At 44.5% G+C, this 16780-nt stretch overlaps 1 protein-coding gene across 4 annotated transcripts in view; it reads right to left on the bottom strand.

The window, feature by feature from the left end:
• The window catches only part of LOC309532772 (prominin-1-A-like), a 35084-nt gene extending 27798 nt beyond the window's left edge, over window positions 1-7286 (bottom strand). Inside the window, exons 1-2 of one of the 4 annotated variants that reach the window (XM_082223432.1) lie at window positions 7147-7286; window positions 4983-5324 (exon numbers count right to left, since the gene is read on the bottom strand). In XM_082223432.1, the coding sequence (XP_082079558.1) occupies window positions 4983-5112 (130 nt within the window). In that variant the 5' untranslated portion in view covers window positions 5113-5324; window positions 7147-7286. Of the gene's footprint in view, window positions 1-4982; window positions 5325-6812; window positions 7075-7146 lie in introns of those variants that run through there. The other 3 variants (XM_082223435.1, XM_082223434.1, XM_082223433.1) reach the window with 3 other exon arrangements.
• Window positions 7287-16780: the final 9494 nt, after the last annotated feature.

The raw sequence follows: 16780 nt of genomic DNA, 5'->3' as shown, positions 1-16780 counted from the left end.
TCCTCCCAGACAAGCCACGAGTGGTAAGCCACAGAACAAGCCTTGGCTACAGCTCGTGGCTTTTCTGGATTGAGACAAACTGTGAGGTTCAGATGTAACCCTAAGACAAACTATAGCTTGCAGCAGCAAGGCAGGAAGAGCAAAGCAGCTGCGATTTTCTTTCCAGTAACCCTCATCTGTGCCAAGCCACTGTTTGGTTTAGTGTGATTGTATAATGGGCCATGGAGTCCTTGGTGACAGCACTTCTTGTTCCTCCCTCCCAAGACATCCACCTTCCCTTTCCAGTTCCTCCTTCCTGGTCCCATTTGCCATCTCTCTTGCCTCCATTCTTTGCCTTCCTCCTCCCTGCCCCCCAAACACACTTCTCTCTTCTGCATCTGGGAATCAGATCACTTAGGATTATTTTTTTTTAAGAGAAGTTAATGATTGACTGAAGCTGGAACAGCTCCCTTGCTGCAACCAGTTATATTGGTACCCATGCATTCTATGAAGAGTGCCACTCCAGCCAAAGTGGGTGGAGTGTTGACATCAAATGAATATTCCTATCTGCTTTGGCTTCCCTTGATGACCTGTTAAATCCCATTGCCCTCTCAAGGCTTGGGATAAAATAGCTCAATTCCTCACTCCCTCTGCCCCACACGTCTTACAGAGGACTTAAGGATACAATTTTCCTGTGGAATCCATTCTCTGCCTAGTTTATCCAGCCACCAGGGGCTACATCTAATCTTGATGAAAGGTATATTTTAAAAAATCACTACTGAGGGCATCAGGGGTTTATGATGGAAGGACAGAAAAATATGCTGGGGTGTCTATTTCTGACTGGGTTCTGCAGTTTGGCAAAGTCCATGCTAATGGCTCTTCAGGTTGCAAACATGCTGCACAGTGAAGTACTGCCTAACCAGTCTTTGTATAACTATGTGAGACTGCCAACAAAAACATGGAGATCAATTAGACTGATCCAGTTGACATAATTGGACTGCCAGCAAACATCTGAGAGAGTCTCCCACCAAAACCTCTTGAGTAAACTTAGCAGTCATGGGATAAGAGAACAGGTCTGCTTATGGAATGGCAAGTGATCAAACAATCAAAAGCAGAGGGAATAAACAATGGGGGAAATAAGCCATGAAGGCCACCCTGAAGGACTTTCTATTGTGAGAAGCAATATTTAACTTGTTCACAAATTATCTGGAGGCAGGTATGAGATTTGCAAATGACCGCCAAAATATTCAGCATAGTAAAATCCTAAGGAGACTGTAAGGTACTCCAAAAGGATCCCTCAAAACTGTGAAGGGACAGCAAAATGACAGATATTTGGTTCTTATGCTGTGTAACATATGTGATCTGGACAATAAAACCCAGCATTTCACAGATAGACTGGTGGGTTCCTGAACTGGCCATAATTAGCCAAATTTAGGGACTGTGGCAGATAATTCATTGCAAATATAAACCCAGCAGGGAGCACCAACAATGGCAGCAAATGCCATGTTAGAAGCTGTTAGGAGCCGTTCTGAAAATGAAATGTTTCCCCGCACACCTCATTCAGCCCTTATACAGCTTTTTAAAAGCATTGCATCTTTTAATTACTATTAGCAAACAATGGCTAAAAGGAACCTCGCTTGTCAGAGGCAAAGAGTAGGGAACCTCAGGCCCAGGGGCATAATGTTGTCCTCCAAGTCTCTCTATCTCACAGTCAGAACTCTCCCCAGGCCACACCCCTTGTTGGCTCTCCTCTGCAGACCTAATGCTTTTGCCTGGCTGGAATGAGCCCCTGAACTCTGGTAACACCTCTTGCCTGCCTGGATGGATGAAAGAGAGTGTGAGTGCGTGTTAGGAAAATAGCCTTATCTAGGAAAAGTAATATTTGCATTAATTGCTCTACCCACGTGTGCCTTTTTCCACACCCATTACTGGCATGCGACCCTTGGAAGGTTGCCCGGAAGGGAATGTGGCCCCAGGACTGACAATGGTCTGCCCCCCCGCCCCCCGGCAATAAACCTCTGAATACCATATATGGGGACCAACAACAAAGAGGAAGCTTTTGGCTTCATCCCTTACCTGAAGCATCCAAGATGGCCAGTCTTGGAAGCAGACCCAGCTAGACCTTCAAACTAACCCAGCATGGCTGTTCTTAGGCTGGACCTTGTTCATTTCCCCCCTTTTACATTTCACGTGCCCCAAAAATACATTATGAAAACCTGTATTCCTGTACATACACCTAAACTTAAAACAGTATACATCTGCTTTTTTTTTAAAAAAAAAAATCTTATTAAGTGATCCATGAGTTGGAACTGGCCTTTGCTTTTCTGGAGAATTTGTGGATGAATGTGTGGCTCCAGCATTTCCCAGCAAAGGTATCTTTGTGCTTTGTTCCTCTTGCCAGTCTTAATTTGTGAGTCAATTTTTCCCATAAGGGCAGGGATCTTATTCATACCTAACCAATTTGATGGTTTGAAGGTCAAAAGGGGCACCAATCCTCACTAGCTATTACAAACCATTAAATTGGGACTAGCTAAACAAACAACAAACCTTTAAATTGTGACTAGCTAAATCATTGATTTTAGGAGTCTGTCTGTGTCTGGTCTTTAAAGGAGCAGGAGTCAGTAACTGTTGGGAAGGTCATGAAGTTAAGGTTGCTGACCACAAACAGAACATGAGTCAGCATGCAACACACTGCTACAAAAAGAGGACCCAACAACGTTTTAAGTTGCATCACAAGAAGATAAGAAATCATAATCTCAGGGCCTTCTTCGTGATTATCCCAGATAACACAGCCTACCTCAAGGCCAAGCTAGATGAAGCAAAGGCTGCCACACTTCTTTAATCATGTCTCCCTCCTATTCATATATAACACAGAGAATGAGGGACATTTTTAAATGACAAGGCCATGCTGGTGGTGTCAGGTGACCTGTGCTCTGACCTCAGAGAGCCTTTAGCTGTAGTTATCCATGCTCTGGTAACTTCCAGGTTTGACTACTGCATAGGACTGTATGTGGGGCTGCATTTGAAGGCTGCCTGTAAACTGCAATTATATGCATAGCTGTCAACATTTCCCTTTTTTAAAGGAAATTCCCTTATTCCGAATAGGATTCCTCGCAAGAAAAGGGAAAAGCTGACAGCTATGATTATATGTGAAATGGGCAGAGATTCAATTAAACAAATCATTGGTAGTGAGGGGCCATTTGTATTTTCTGTCACCGGAACCAATATGTTCAGAGCTGTCTCTGGATACTCCCTCTCTCTTTCTCGCCAGAGACCTCTAAGACCTTCTGCTGGAGTTTTACATGAAAGTCTGGCACCATTTATTAGAAAGCATGACACAGCTTGGAGGTTTATCATGCAAAATGCATATGGGCAGGCTGAAAGTTAGTTATGTGGCTCCTCTTAAACTGCACAAAGACGTATACAGAAACAGGAGTGGGTGTGGACTTTTGTTTTGCTGCAGGTTGCCTGCTGCTTCCCTCTGCCTTCCCTCCTCAAAGGACACACACAGTAGTTATAAACTTGGTGCCAAATTTTTTTTTTTACAATTTTTTTTTTTACAATTTTTTTTTTTTGCTTCAGACACAGTTTTCCTTTTGTGTTGTTTTCTCAAGTGCCTGCATGAATTTGTTCAAACATTTGTTCAGCAATTTATTTTTCTCTTTAAGAAGTTTTTTTTTTTACACTTAAAAACAACCTGTTCTGGCAATTGGCACAGGAGCCTGAAACAAGCAAGGAGGCAAATGGAGCAAGGAGAGAAATAAAAGCCACATTCCTGTGCCCACTTACACAGGAGCATTTCCCATTAAGCTCACTGGAGCTTACTTCTGCACAGACATGCACAGAATTGCACTGCATGCTGTTCTCTCAGTAGATATGAAGACTCTCCAAAGGTTGGCTCATATTTTTTCAACATTTGAGGAAGGAATATTGCACAATAAACGCACCCAGCAGCTAATGGTATGTGGCTTCTATCTGCCAGACTCACTGATGTGTAAATTACGGTATGCCCCATCATCTCCTCCACCCACTTTTTAGTCATACTGTCACAAATATGGACTCCAAAAGCAAAAGACACAATATCTCATCCTAGCATAGTAAAATACAGTTTTCTGGTTGTATCCAAAGTCATCCCCTTAGTACAATAACTTCCACAAGAGTAATGGGAATTCCTCTCCCTCTCATCTACACACTCGCAAATCTGTTCTGGGGTTTTCCCCAGTCCTAAAGAACAGAGTGTGGGTGTACATGGGGAGAGGCAGTCCTGCTGTACAGGTGGAACTCCACACACTAACAGACCAACTTTGCAGGGTACAGGCCTTTGTCTCCAGCACTAGGTTGACAGTACATCCCTGTATTGTGCCATAGCAAGGTACTGGAAACTCAAAAGTTGTTTGCCATCCACACCTCTTATCAGTTATCAATTCTTGTCTCATCCTGGGAAAGTTGTCAACTGCAACATCTATCCCAAAGGCAACTTCTCAGTACGTGCAGGTCCTGCTATCTAAACACAAATGTGTTCCCTGAAATCGTTTGTTTGGCAAGCATTTGAATAACAAGTCATTGATCTCCATTTATTCCTATGGGGAAATATATAACGCATTCCTGATCATTGAATATTGACTCCCCCCAGCCCCGCAAAAATTAAACCAGGAAATCCCACTGCAAAATGCACTCTGATTTGTCCCATCAGTTTCCCCTCTCTCCAACAAGCAAACAAGGAAGGAAAAAAAATGCTCTCGGTTCTGATATCTGAATCTGTGATGTGTATAGCGAGGTTCAGGTGTTAATTCCTCATGTTCAATAAGTGAATATTCACCTAGTGGGTGCTTGGAAAGTGGGACCTGTGTGCATAATGGAGAAAATAAGCTGTTGATCACAGTCTTTGGAGAAGATATGTTTTCCCTTCACAGGCTCATAACCCAATTTTATTCTGTACCACAGTAGCCCTTGATCATAGGGAAGACCTGGTCTGGCAAAACCTGCCTTGCTATACCACTTACCTGCTGGGAAGGTGTTGGGTTGTACAATCCCTAGGAAGGAGTGCACCATACTGTACAAGCCCAGCAGACCACCACTTGGGCCAGTGGGTTGTGGGTGATATTGAGGTTGTGTGAAGTTTTGCAGAGCCATCTTGGTAGTAGAAATGCAGGGCCCTTTCAAAGTTCCTGGGCAAGCTCAGAAAGATCCTGAGGAGCTTCAGATCATTTCCTTCACAGGAATCCCTGCCCGTGCAGTGCCCTAGAAGGACAGCTGGCCTCTGCAATGGTTTCTTTTCACCCTTCCCTTGGATGCAAAGGATTTGAGAATTTTGCCCCACCAGACCAGGGAGCTCAACTGCCTGCCTGCAATAAAGCAAAGGTGTTAGTGAGTTGGTGCAGCTCAGAAGTCAACCAGGAAAAGACTGCAGTGGTGGTGGGGGGGGGGTTGGACATGAAATAGCACCAACCTCCTTGTCCAAGTTGAGATGTGGGTGGATAATGTAGTCCACAGGGATGTTCTGGAGTTAGGACAGAGGACACAGAGGTGAAAATAAGAGGCCCTTAATGCAATCCACAAGCTCATGCCCTTAACTCCCTCCTCACCCAATTTTATCCAAATCATGCCACCCCATAAGCTTCAAACAGTAGCTTAGGGGGCTGGCACAGAAGGTTAGGAGGCATATGCCCTACCTGTCATCTGAATACTTCCACCTTCCCCTCTGCCAACCTCAGTCATAGCCAACAGTATATGGGCAAGAGCACAGCAAGAAAATGCAAACGACTGCAAGGAAAGGAAGACTTCAGGAGTTCAAACACTGACCATGATGCAGCAGGGCCCAGTGTTGCAGTCATGTCGATGAGTTCATTATTTTCTAACAACTTGTCCCAAGTTGGGGCCCTTCATACGCTTTGGACTACAACTCCCATTAGCCTCTGTGCTGGCTGGAGCCGATAGGAATTGCAGTCCAAAACATCTGAAGGGCACCAGGCTGGGGAAGGCTGCTTTAGAATTAAAGCACAACAAAGCCATTTTTGAACCTTACCTTTATGATCACCCCCAAAATGGTTTGAACAACACTGGCTGCAGAGCTGCATCGCCCAAATGAATTGTTCAGTTAGCAAACCTTTTCTGAGATGGAATGTGGCAAGTGATTTGTTATCATCACCATCACCACTGGATCTCTATGTATTTACCGGCAGTCGCTGCCTGCCAAACCAAAATCCAACAGGTGATGCATTTTCCAGCGTAGAATTCAGCGGGGAGGGGACAACTTTATGTGCTTATTTTCTGCCTTCCTGAACTACAGAGTTCATTGGAGAAAAATAATCATGTCAACAGCACGTTTGCACTTTTAGAGGACTGCACATGAGCCTAGATAACTATTCTAGCTAAAGGCTGGAAATACTGTCCCTCTGAATATTACTTGGAAGGAGAGCGAGGAAAGCAGGACAGAAGCTTTAGCTGAGATTCCTGCATCGCAGGGGGTTGGACTGGATGACCCTCGGGATCCCTTCCAGATTCAAAGCTGATGTGGAAGCTTTCCGGGGCCCCAGGATCATTGGGGGGGGGCAGAAACAGGTGGCCGGACAAGATGAGTCTCTGGCCTGACTCGGGGCAGGAGCATTTCTCAGGTCCTTACGAAGCCCATGGCAGAAACAGCGCCTCTTTCGCGCCAAACTCGAGTCTCTACCACTCCAAGAACCAACATCCCAGACAGAAGCCCCCTACTCAGGAAACACCAGCCAGAACCAAGAGGCGCTGCCAGAAGGATGAAACACACTGGCCGTCCCATCCGTCCCACCCTCCAAGCAACCCAACTTGCACACTTCCTCCCGGAAAGTCCTTCTCACCGAAAAGTCTCCTCACCTGCGGCGCCCCAACGAGGCGGCACGGAGGAGGAGGAGGAAGTCAGCGGCGCTGCCGCCGGCGCCACGGAGCTCAGCACCGGCTGTGAGGGAGGCACGGACTCGCCCTCCCCGCGACCCGCCAAGCGCCACTGTCCGCCGCCCGGGAGGGAGTTAGGAAAGTCTCAACTTCTCCTCGCGCGCGCGCGCTCCGACTCCCTCCCCTCAGCCCGCCCGAGAGATCCCACGCTTGGTCGCGCTCAGGCCGGGGAGAGGCAGATGGATTCAGAAAGCCGCCCAAACCACGCGCGCCTGGGGAAGGGGGGGGGATTAGCCTCACCTGCCGCTGCCCCCTCGCGGACACTGGGGGGCGCGGGAGAAGGAGAGCAAAGGCTACAGCGAGGGCGCTCCGTCGGGCGCCGGTGCCCATAGCGGATTTCTCTCGGCGTGGAGCGAGGGGGCTGGACCCAGGAGAACAGCCTCACCTCCTTTCCAGTCCCCGCCCTGCCCTCCCTTCCGTTCCCCGGCCCGCCTGCCGGCCGCTTTCTCTCAGTCGGTGCTCTGGCCCCTCCCAGCTGCCCGTGCCCCCTCCCCGGCCCGGGAGCAAGCCAGGACATCCGCGCGCAACCCCTGCGCCCCCCAAGGCCATCCCCGGCTCCCAAAGGCCGGAGCCCGCAGGAAACTCTTGAGCGCAGCCCCTTGCAGACTCGGGAGCTTTGGAGACTCTTAGATGCTCAAGGGAAGAGGGCGGGAGGTCCGGACAGATGGAGAATTGGATACTTCCCCAACTCACCAGACTGTTTCTGTCTCTCCCCCGAGCGCAAGATGGTTCCTCAGCAACTTTGTTTTTCTGCATTTCCAGCTCATTTATTCATTTATATTTATTAAAATAATTTTATGCAGTTAAAACCAATGCATTAAAAAACCCCTCTAATAAACACAGTAATAAAGCTTTCCAATGGCTATTTTCAATAAAACACTAAACACAAAACTTTATTCTTTTTACTATTCACTTTGCGAAATGAATGGTTATTAGTTTTATCTATAGCTAGCGTTGTACTGAATATACAGTAATTAAGGATTTTCTTCCATTATACATTATTATTATATTATTATTATTGAAGAAAAAAGCTTGTACACCATGCTGGATGGACATTATAATAATAGCATAATAATGTTCTTAACCCACACACTAAATATTATTACAAACTGCCCGATCCTAGCTAGATTTTAGTATCTCCAAAGAGTGTAAATCCATAAGTTGTACTGGGTATGTATCTTCTGGATATTTATTCTCAATGTACTTTTGTTCATTTCTCGGATATTTTATGATCAAGGAGGTTACCAGTTTTTATTTTAAAATCATAAATAATAGCACTGGAGAGGATCTGTTATTAGTGGCTAGGAAACAAATGAGCCAAAAGGCAAGTCTTTAACTGACTGTGAATGCACACAACTGTTCTGTGGGCTTTGTGCATATGCTGCCATCAGGAGGTCTGCTTTTTGTAAACACTGTGGCACTCTCCTGCAAATATGGGGAGTGTCTTGAACGTGCAAAAACTCTTACCTAGTCTGTATTTTGCTGCCACGCTATTCAGGTTGGGATCACCAAATCTGATTAACATTATTATTAGGGTTGTCTTTGCCATTATGCATGAAATTGTGGGTCTTCCTCACACAGTGGATTTTAAGCTACCAAGTTGTCAAGTGTTAATTACGTTACCATAGGGCTTCCATTTGCATTTTTTGCCTCCGCTACCAAATATCAGGCCGCCTTTTAATATTATTATTCCCAAAATAAGATAATCTATAAAAATGTAATCATTCTTTTCACCCTTCCCTTATCCTCAAGTTTATTTAATTCCACAGTTCATCCCCTTGGAGTCTATCTCTGGTAATAATTTCTTACCATTTGAGAGCCAGCGTGTGGTGGTAGTCGTCTTAGACCCGGGAGACCAGTGCTTAAACCCCCACTCATCCATGAAAACCACTGGGTGACCTTAGGCCAGACTCTGTCTCTCAGCCTTGCCTACTTCACAAGAGAGCGGAAGAAGGGTGTACACCACCACCTTCAGCTCCTTGGAAAAAAGGTGGGCTATAAATGTAATAATTTAAAAATATGTAAGTAAATTTATTTACAACTTCATCTATAAATTATTTATAAACAGACAGAAACTACGTATAGCCATCGTCATCATTGTTTATTTGTATATCACTTTTTGGCACAAAGGTCAGTTGTCTTTTCATTAATACAATTTCAACACTTTTTAAATTTTGACACACCCCTATAATTAATAGAAATCATCTGTTCCCAGTTTCAAATTGGAAACCTATATTTGTTTGCAAAACATCTGTGATTTATGGGAAAGTATCCAAAGAGAAAAGGCAAATGGTAGCAGAATTGAGGGAAATGACAAAATCTAAAAACATTGTTGAAGGACGGTTTGCTATGAGTTTCATATAAGGGTTACAGACCCTTCAGGTTACAGACTCCGCTAACCCAGAAATATTACCTCGGGTTAAGAACTTTGCTTCAGGATGAGAACAGAAATTGTGCAGCGGCGGCAGCGGGAGGCCCCATTAGCTAAAGTGGTGCTTCAGGTTAAGAAGAGTTTCAGGTTAAGAACAGACCTCCAGAACAAATTAAGTTCTTAACCTGAGGTACCACTGTATACTACTTTTCAGGTAGAACTCACAAGTTTACATAGTATTACAAAAACAATAAGCATCAATTAAAAGCTGCACAGTAAAACAGAAAAGACAAACAATGGAGGAAGCTTGTTTTTTTTCATGCTGCATTTTTTATCCAGGTTCTCTTGCAGAAGGAAAGCGCCATCTCACCTGGAATGCTGGGACGTGGATACGGTAAGGCACCAAGATGTTTCTGCTGCTTTCCAAAGCCTCTCAGGCCAATAATGTTATTGGAAGCCCATTATAGTGAAGTTGTCTGCTGATTGTGTAGTTCAGCCCTTGGTGATTGTGATTACTGTACAAAATAACTCTGGAAGGAATAGTTATTCAGGATGAATAGTTGCATGGAATGCAAGAGTGTAATGCTATGCATGCAGAATTTAAAGTTTTTCAAACTATGGAAGAAGACTTAGGCATGTGGCACATTACCATACTTCTCATTAAAGTGGTTCATCATGGTAAGTTGTTCAGGCTACTGGGAAATGGGGGAGGGGGAGAGATGGAGATTTAAATGTTAAGCAAACATTCAGGAACCACTTGTTGACATTTCAGTTCCCATTTTATCAGTTTTGTGTGGCTGACATTTTCTGGGTTTTTATTGGTAAACATGTTTGTATAGACAAGTACATAATCTGGATGATGGGACACAAACCATACTTTAGAATGGAACATCTTGCCTTGTGACTGAAGAAAATGGCTCTTTAAATAGATTTTGCTGTTCAGTGATTTGGTTAATATTTTTCTTGGCAATGCCAGAAAGCTATTGCCAGGAGATGTAATGTTATTAGTGCAATCTTGTTATACTTACAGTACTGAATTGATGTGGTTTTGGGTATGGTGTTATATTGGCTATTATGTTGTGACTGTATTGTGAAATTGTTGGCTGGTTTTGAGATGTATTCCTGTTTTCTTTGTCATAAACCACTTCGCACAATTCTTTTCTGTGGAATGGTGGCATACAAAAGAGATGGTGATGAGACTGAACCTCATAGAAAGTCATTATCTAATATTAGGTTTTTTAAAACAACAACAACAACAACGAAAGGGAACATTTCTTTGGGGAAGACTGACAGAGAAACTATGTTGTTTGGGACAGAGGGGCATTTTCAGCTGAGCCTGATGGGACTTGTAGTTAGGTTTGCCACCTGTCCTGTATAATACAGGATTATCCTGCATTTCAATTTAAAATGCTATGTCCTGTATTGATACAGTTATATCCTGTATTTCAGGTCTCCTCTTTCTCTCTCTGCCAAATTAGGCATCCTTACCTAATGCATGTCCGTGAAAGGTCATGTATTGAAGCTCTGGGTAGCCAAGTGAAGACAGATTTAAAAATTCATGCGCATGTTTGTGTGTTACAAATTCCAGAAGGGCAATCTGGTTAGGCTGCAATAGATTGCAATGGATTGGTCTGAAGTCACTTCATCACCAGATGGGGAAAAATCTCCCCCAACCACCCCACCCCACCCCACCCTGTCCTATATTTTGCCAGAACAAAGGTGGCACTACTACTACTACTACTACTACTACTACTACTACAAATTGTAGTCCAAAATAGCTGAGGGCACCAGGCTGGTGAAGGATGTACGATTACAACAAGCTGCAGCTGGAGTGATATGGTACCCTGGGTTGACCTGGCATGCCGTATAATAATGGATTGTGCCTTGGTGAATCCCAGCCTTGGCTGCACGTAGGCAGGGCAGCTAGCAGTAAGCTTAGAGCAACTGAGAGGAGCCGAGAGGCAGAACCAAAAAAAGGAAGCCACGCTGAGCAAGGCCTGGGTGTTGTGTGGAAATGCTCCTTGAGTGAAAACTGCAGGCATTGTGGGGAAGCATTTGGTGGAACAATGGGTTGACGGAGACAGCAGAATAACATAAAAGCACTAGAAGTCATAATTAAAAATGAAAGCCTATTAGTACTGATTTCCTTTATCAACTTCACAGTTAGATTATTGAATTATTAACTGACACAATTGACTGTTGCTTGTTCACCTTATCTTTAGTAAGTATTTAATGGTATACTGTATGAGTTGTTGGGTAACACATTTGGTATTTTGTTACCAACTCCTCTTAGAAGAAAAGCAGTTTCTTACTATCATGCACTCAAGGCTTGTTAAATAATATTTTGATTTCCTTTAATTGCTGCTGTCTCTGCCTGTTTCCAGAGCAAAAAAGAAAAGCTACGCCTGTAATCCAATGCTCATTTATTTGGAAATAAGTTTCATTAAATAAAGTGGGATTTTTTTCGGAGTAAACATCACCAGAATCTGCTGGCATATTTACTCAACCGAACCCCTTTTTGGCCCTGCCACAATGTTCTCAAGCATTAAAGTGTGTTCTGGCCCACAAAAGCTTATGCCACAATATGTTTGTTAATCTCCCCATGGTCTGAGTGACACTCTCTTGAATAGCAGACATGGCAGGGCATGAGGCTGTGTCAGAGCACTAACTCAGAGGGTTTCAGAAAGACTTCAGTTCTTACCTATAATAGGCATAATAAGCTAAATACATAAACAAACATTACAATAACCTTCCTGTATTTTAAAGCCTAAGTAACAATCTCCAGCAGTGACACAGAAGTGAGATGGACTGTTGACATATTGTCCCTGGACCTTCCATTTTATGCAACTAGTAGAAGTTGATGTACACTTCAATATATCATCAACAGTGAATAAGTTAGGGGAGTGAATCTATTGTTTACTATGGATTGCAATTCTTTATATCCCAATCGTTCAGAATATAAATCCTACCAAGTCAGCTCGCAAGTAACATTCAATAAACATATGTTTAAAACACAATAAAAATATACACAGATTAAAAACACATCAGGATCCTTCCCACTGGGCAGTTAAGGGTAGATTTCCAAGGGGGAGGAGCAGGCCCTGAGGGGCCATTCCTTACAGATACTGTAAAGCTATATGAGCATCACAGTCTTGCAGTTTGAGTTGGCGAGAGAGTGACTCAGGGTGACTGGGGCAAGGTGAGAGGGTTTTGAGTCAGAGCTCAATATGTTTCCATATAAAACTGTACGTCACAAATTCAAAAATGAAGGGACCTTGGAGTAATCTTTCTGAAACTGATGTCATCCATTGTAGTTTTCGGAAGTATGGCGCACAGGGATAAGCTTGATTAGACCAAAAGTTTTGTTCCATTAGCAAAAGGATTAGTAAAAACTATTTATTTTGTGAGGATAGAACTTTCCCACATTGCTCCTTTGCTGTAGTAATGTAAACTCAGGGAGGAGCTACTGATTTCTTCACTAGGCCTTTCCGCTCCTCCTGTGAAAGGAACCAGACCCACCCTTCTCCTAAATCAAACACCCTCAGAGGGTTTGTAACACCTCATTTCCGGCTGCTAAAGCTATCCCTAGTGGAGCCTGGGGAATGAGGAATTTCTGACAGGAAACTTCCTTGTTAAAGAGCTAAGGGTGCCTTGGGGTAGACTGAAGCAGCCGCCTGGGAGTCTGGACTCCTGCTTTATCCTTCCAGAGGGACATTCCTTAGCAAGCAGCTCACGCCTCAGGGGAACAGAATTGTTTTGCAAAAACAAATAGCCCCAACACTGGGATTCAACAAAGATTGCCAGACCAAAGATGCTGCTTTGCTTGCTTGAAGCTTGTCCTTTGCCCTAGATTAAAAAGATACATATGACTGAAACTGGCCTATTTTGCCAGATAAACCCCTCCCCCATGAGAACAGATCCAGTTTCTGAAATGGCCAATGGTAGAAATGCAATAAATTCACTTGCTGAATTTCCCACAGCTATTAAGTGGGCAGCAGCCGCTCCTGTTTTGCCTCTGGCCACTCTAGGAACTATCAAGGATTTGGGGTTTTTTATTGAATATGCTGGGGGGCAGGGAGAGAGAGAGAGAGAGAGAGAGAGAGAGAGAGAGAGAGAGAGAACAACCCCCCCCCCCAAGGGTCTGACTAGGAGTGGATAGTCTTGGAGTCCTGTGGTGAAGCGACTGGAGTCCTGAACTAGGACCAGAGAGACCAAGGTTCAAATCTCAATTTAGCCCATAGGAGCCAACCCCTAGGGGCCAAGAGTGCTTTGGGGTGCCCCAATAAAATTTTGAGGGGGCCGGGGGGACCAAAGTTGATGGGCATTGCCATTCAAATTAATTATTAAGGAGGGGGCTTACCTGCCCCCCTCATATTTTATTCAAGTTGGCACCCCTGAGCCTCAGCCACAAAGATCACTGGGTGACCTTCAGCCTGTCACAGTCTTTCCACCTATTCTAGCTGTCAGGGATGTTGTGAAGGTAAAAACAAAATGGGTAGGAAGAGGCATGAATGCCACCTTGAACCCCTTGGAGGAAAAAGTGGGATAGAAATGCATTTTGGAACTGAAATTCCATCTTTAATCTACGGCATTCCTCTGCTTCCTCGTGGTGAGAGAGACAGGGTCAGCACAGTTCTTCTTCTTTGGCGATCACTCGTAGCCGAGTAAGATTGGCTTCCATAAACAATGTTTTAACAATAAGTCTGTGGGATGGGTTTTTGGAAGACGCCTGTGCGTGAATTTGTTTTATGTGTGTAGCTCAGCGCACGCTGATCAACGCACAGTCCTTGCAGTAGGGCTCTGTTCCGATGGCATGAGTTGTCACGACGAACCGGTAGATCCTATCTGCTGCAGCCTTCATCCGCCTTCACAGCCGTTGTAACATACCGCTTGTTATCATCCGCCTGTTCTGCCGTTGAGGACTTATTGGATCATTCTTTGTCTAGCACCTTCCCTTTGACCTTACCGCCTTGGGTGACCCTGCTGGGAGTACGAGATTCCTGACAGGCTTCGTTCACAAGAGTCATAGGAACGTGCAAGCCCACTCACCACGACAAGGTGATGATCCAATGAGGGAGGTCAGCACAATACATTTTGCTGTCCGAAGTGAAGGACAAGATGCTCCCCCACTGCATGTACCAGAGCTCACTGTCCTGACAGTTCATACTTCAAACACTGGAGATGCTTTCTCCACCACTCCTGAGGGCAGTAGGCTAGCTAAGGGGGATATACAGGGGCAGACAGAGGGGAACCACCAGGGTCTCAAAAGGAAGAGCAGGGGCCACTGTGTCTCTTCCCCTGATTTAATCCCTGTGAAGCAGGTTAGGCTGAGAGGCAGTGGCTGCCCAAGGTCACCCTGTGAGTTTCATGGCAGTGGGGATTTGAACCCTGGTCTCTGGGTGCAGTTACCTAGCCCTATAAGAGTTATAGCTACTGGATGTTACCCACTTAATTCTCCGTAGAGAAGACAATGCTAGTTGGAGAGCACTTGAAATAATTCTAGTGTGCTTCGACAGGCTCATATGTCAGAATACAAGAGGTAAATTGTTATTCTACTTTAAAATCTCATGACTTTTTAAAGCCACCCTCATGGAAAGCCTGCATAACTAAGTCTGGAACTGGGCTCCTTAAAGACCAGGAGTTCTCCTTGCTGTTGACAAGAGAGCTGTAGGCGTGACATGCTGAAACACCTGTTTGCTTAGGGATATGAAGCCAGTGACTGTGAAAACAGAACAAACAGCATTCACCTGTAATAAAAAGGCCACACACATGAATGCATTTCTGCTGCTTTGCCCACTTGCTACCTGTTCCAAGACTCAGTTCACCAAACAGCAGGAGACCACCATCCTAGAAGAGAGGACAAAGGAAATCCAGATTTGTAATACAAAATGCACACTCCCAAAGTGAAGGCTCCTTGTCCGGTCTGTGTTGAGAAAGCTATGGGTGTGCTCTTTATGGCATGCAGAGACCAGTTCTAGTGAGTCTTTAAGCATTTGAAGGGACTTGATTGCAAGGACTGGGAACTCTCCCTCTGCACTGCCAACACTGCTACTGAAGCTTTGTCCCAGTTTAAGGAAGCAGGCAGTAAGAGTGGAGTATTATGGGACAATGCCAGGTGCAGTATAAACATACAGGCTACACTGGTTTTCCCTTTCAGGAGATCAGCTGATAGAGGCACCATTAAGAAACAGAGCAGAGTACTGGGCTATAAAGTGCAATTGGCAATGCAAATATTGTACTGCCCAGCTCCAAGTGGTGGGCAGAGACAGAAGGATTGGGAGAGGGAAGTTACCAGGGCTACATGATGTCACTGCAGGAAAAGAGTGTCCTTTTGCAGGTGGTTTTTGGAAAAGAGTGAGAAGGAACAGGCAGCAGAACTCCATGCAGACTACACAGTACAAGATGGGGGACACATGCCTTGCCATGTGAAAAGGATCTAGGGGTCTTAGTGGATCACAAGCTTAACATGAGACAACAGGTTGATGCAGCAGCAAAATAGCCTAATACTATTCTAAGCTGCATCAACCAAAGTATAGTGCTCCTGATCAAGGGAAGTAATATTACAAAATGGTATCCTTTTTTCCCTCCTGCTTCTTTTTAAATAACTACTTCCCAGACTGCCTCTTTCTGTGCACTGCTGCAGCTTATTTATCAAACTCCCAACAACTTGAAGCTAGCAAAAATCTGGAGCCAGGCTTAAAATGTTTTAAATAAAATAGTGCACAATTATACGTATGCTTTGATATAATACCCTATGTGTGTTCACAGAGCTTCACATACATTATCTCAATAATCCTTAAAACAACTCTGTAAGGAGTATCTTTCATAAATGGCTGCAAGTGCTTAAAAAGAGAAAGCAACATGCTACTTTCCTGTTGCTCTTGGGTTTGTAATTCTTTGAATTGTTCTTAATCCGCAGGGTGCTGTGCACTTTTGCTGTGGGCGTGGCTGACAGGAACACCTCTGTAGAGATTAGCACGCTTGAAAATACAAGCAGGAAGCAGGAAGTTTATGAGGGGCAGGTGGAGGAGGGTAAATCCAAACTGTTCTGGTTTAAGAGTTTGTGATGCTTGCAGGCCACTTCCTCCTTGGAAGGGACAGGGACAGGCATCGTTGCCTGGCACGTGTTTATATAACACACAAGGCCACCTTTAAGTTCACACAAGTAGTTTTGTCTTCAGGACAGCGGCTGCTTTTCCCAGAATCACAGATTAAGAACTGAAGGGAGCCAATGGCTAATTAGCTTGCACTCCAAAGCCACCCTGGGGTCAGCCTCCAAGAATCCAAATGACACTGTGCCATTTACCAATGGGAGCAGCGGTGCTTTCAGAACAATTGACCCACCTGCATCCTTCACAGGACAGGCCTTTAAAACATTCCTCCTATGAGAAACACAGGAGGAATATTAAAAGGGCTATACCCTGAAGAATGCTTCTAGATTACTGACATAATCAGAAGCAGATAGAAACACATTTCACAATGTTGTTCCATTTAATAATATAC

Source organism: Podarcis vaucheri, assembly GCF_965113315.1.
Source record: "Podarcis vaucheri genome assembly, chromosome: 5".
NCBI lineage: Eukaryota > Metazoa > Chordata > Lepidosauria > Squamata > Lacertidae > Podarcis > Podarcis vaucheri.
The sequence above is the reverse complement of the archived record's forward strand: the minus strand, read 5'-3'. Positions and strand labels throughout refer to the sequence as shown.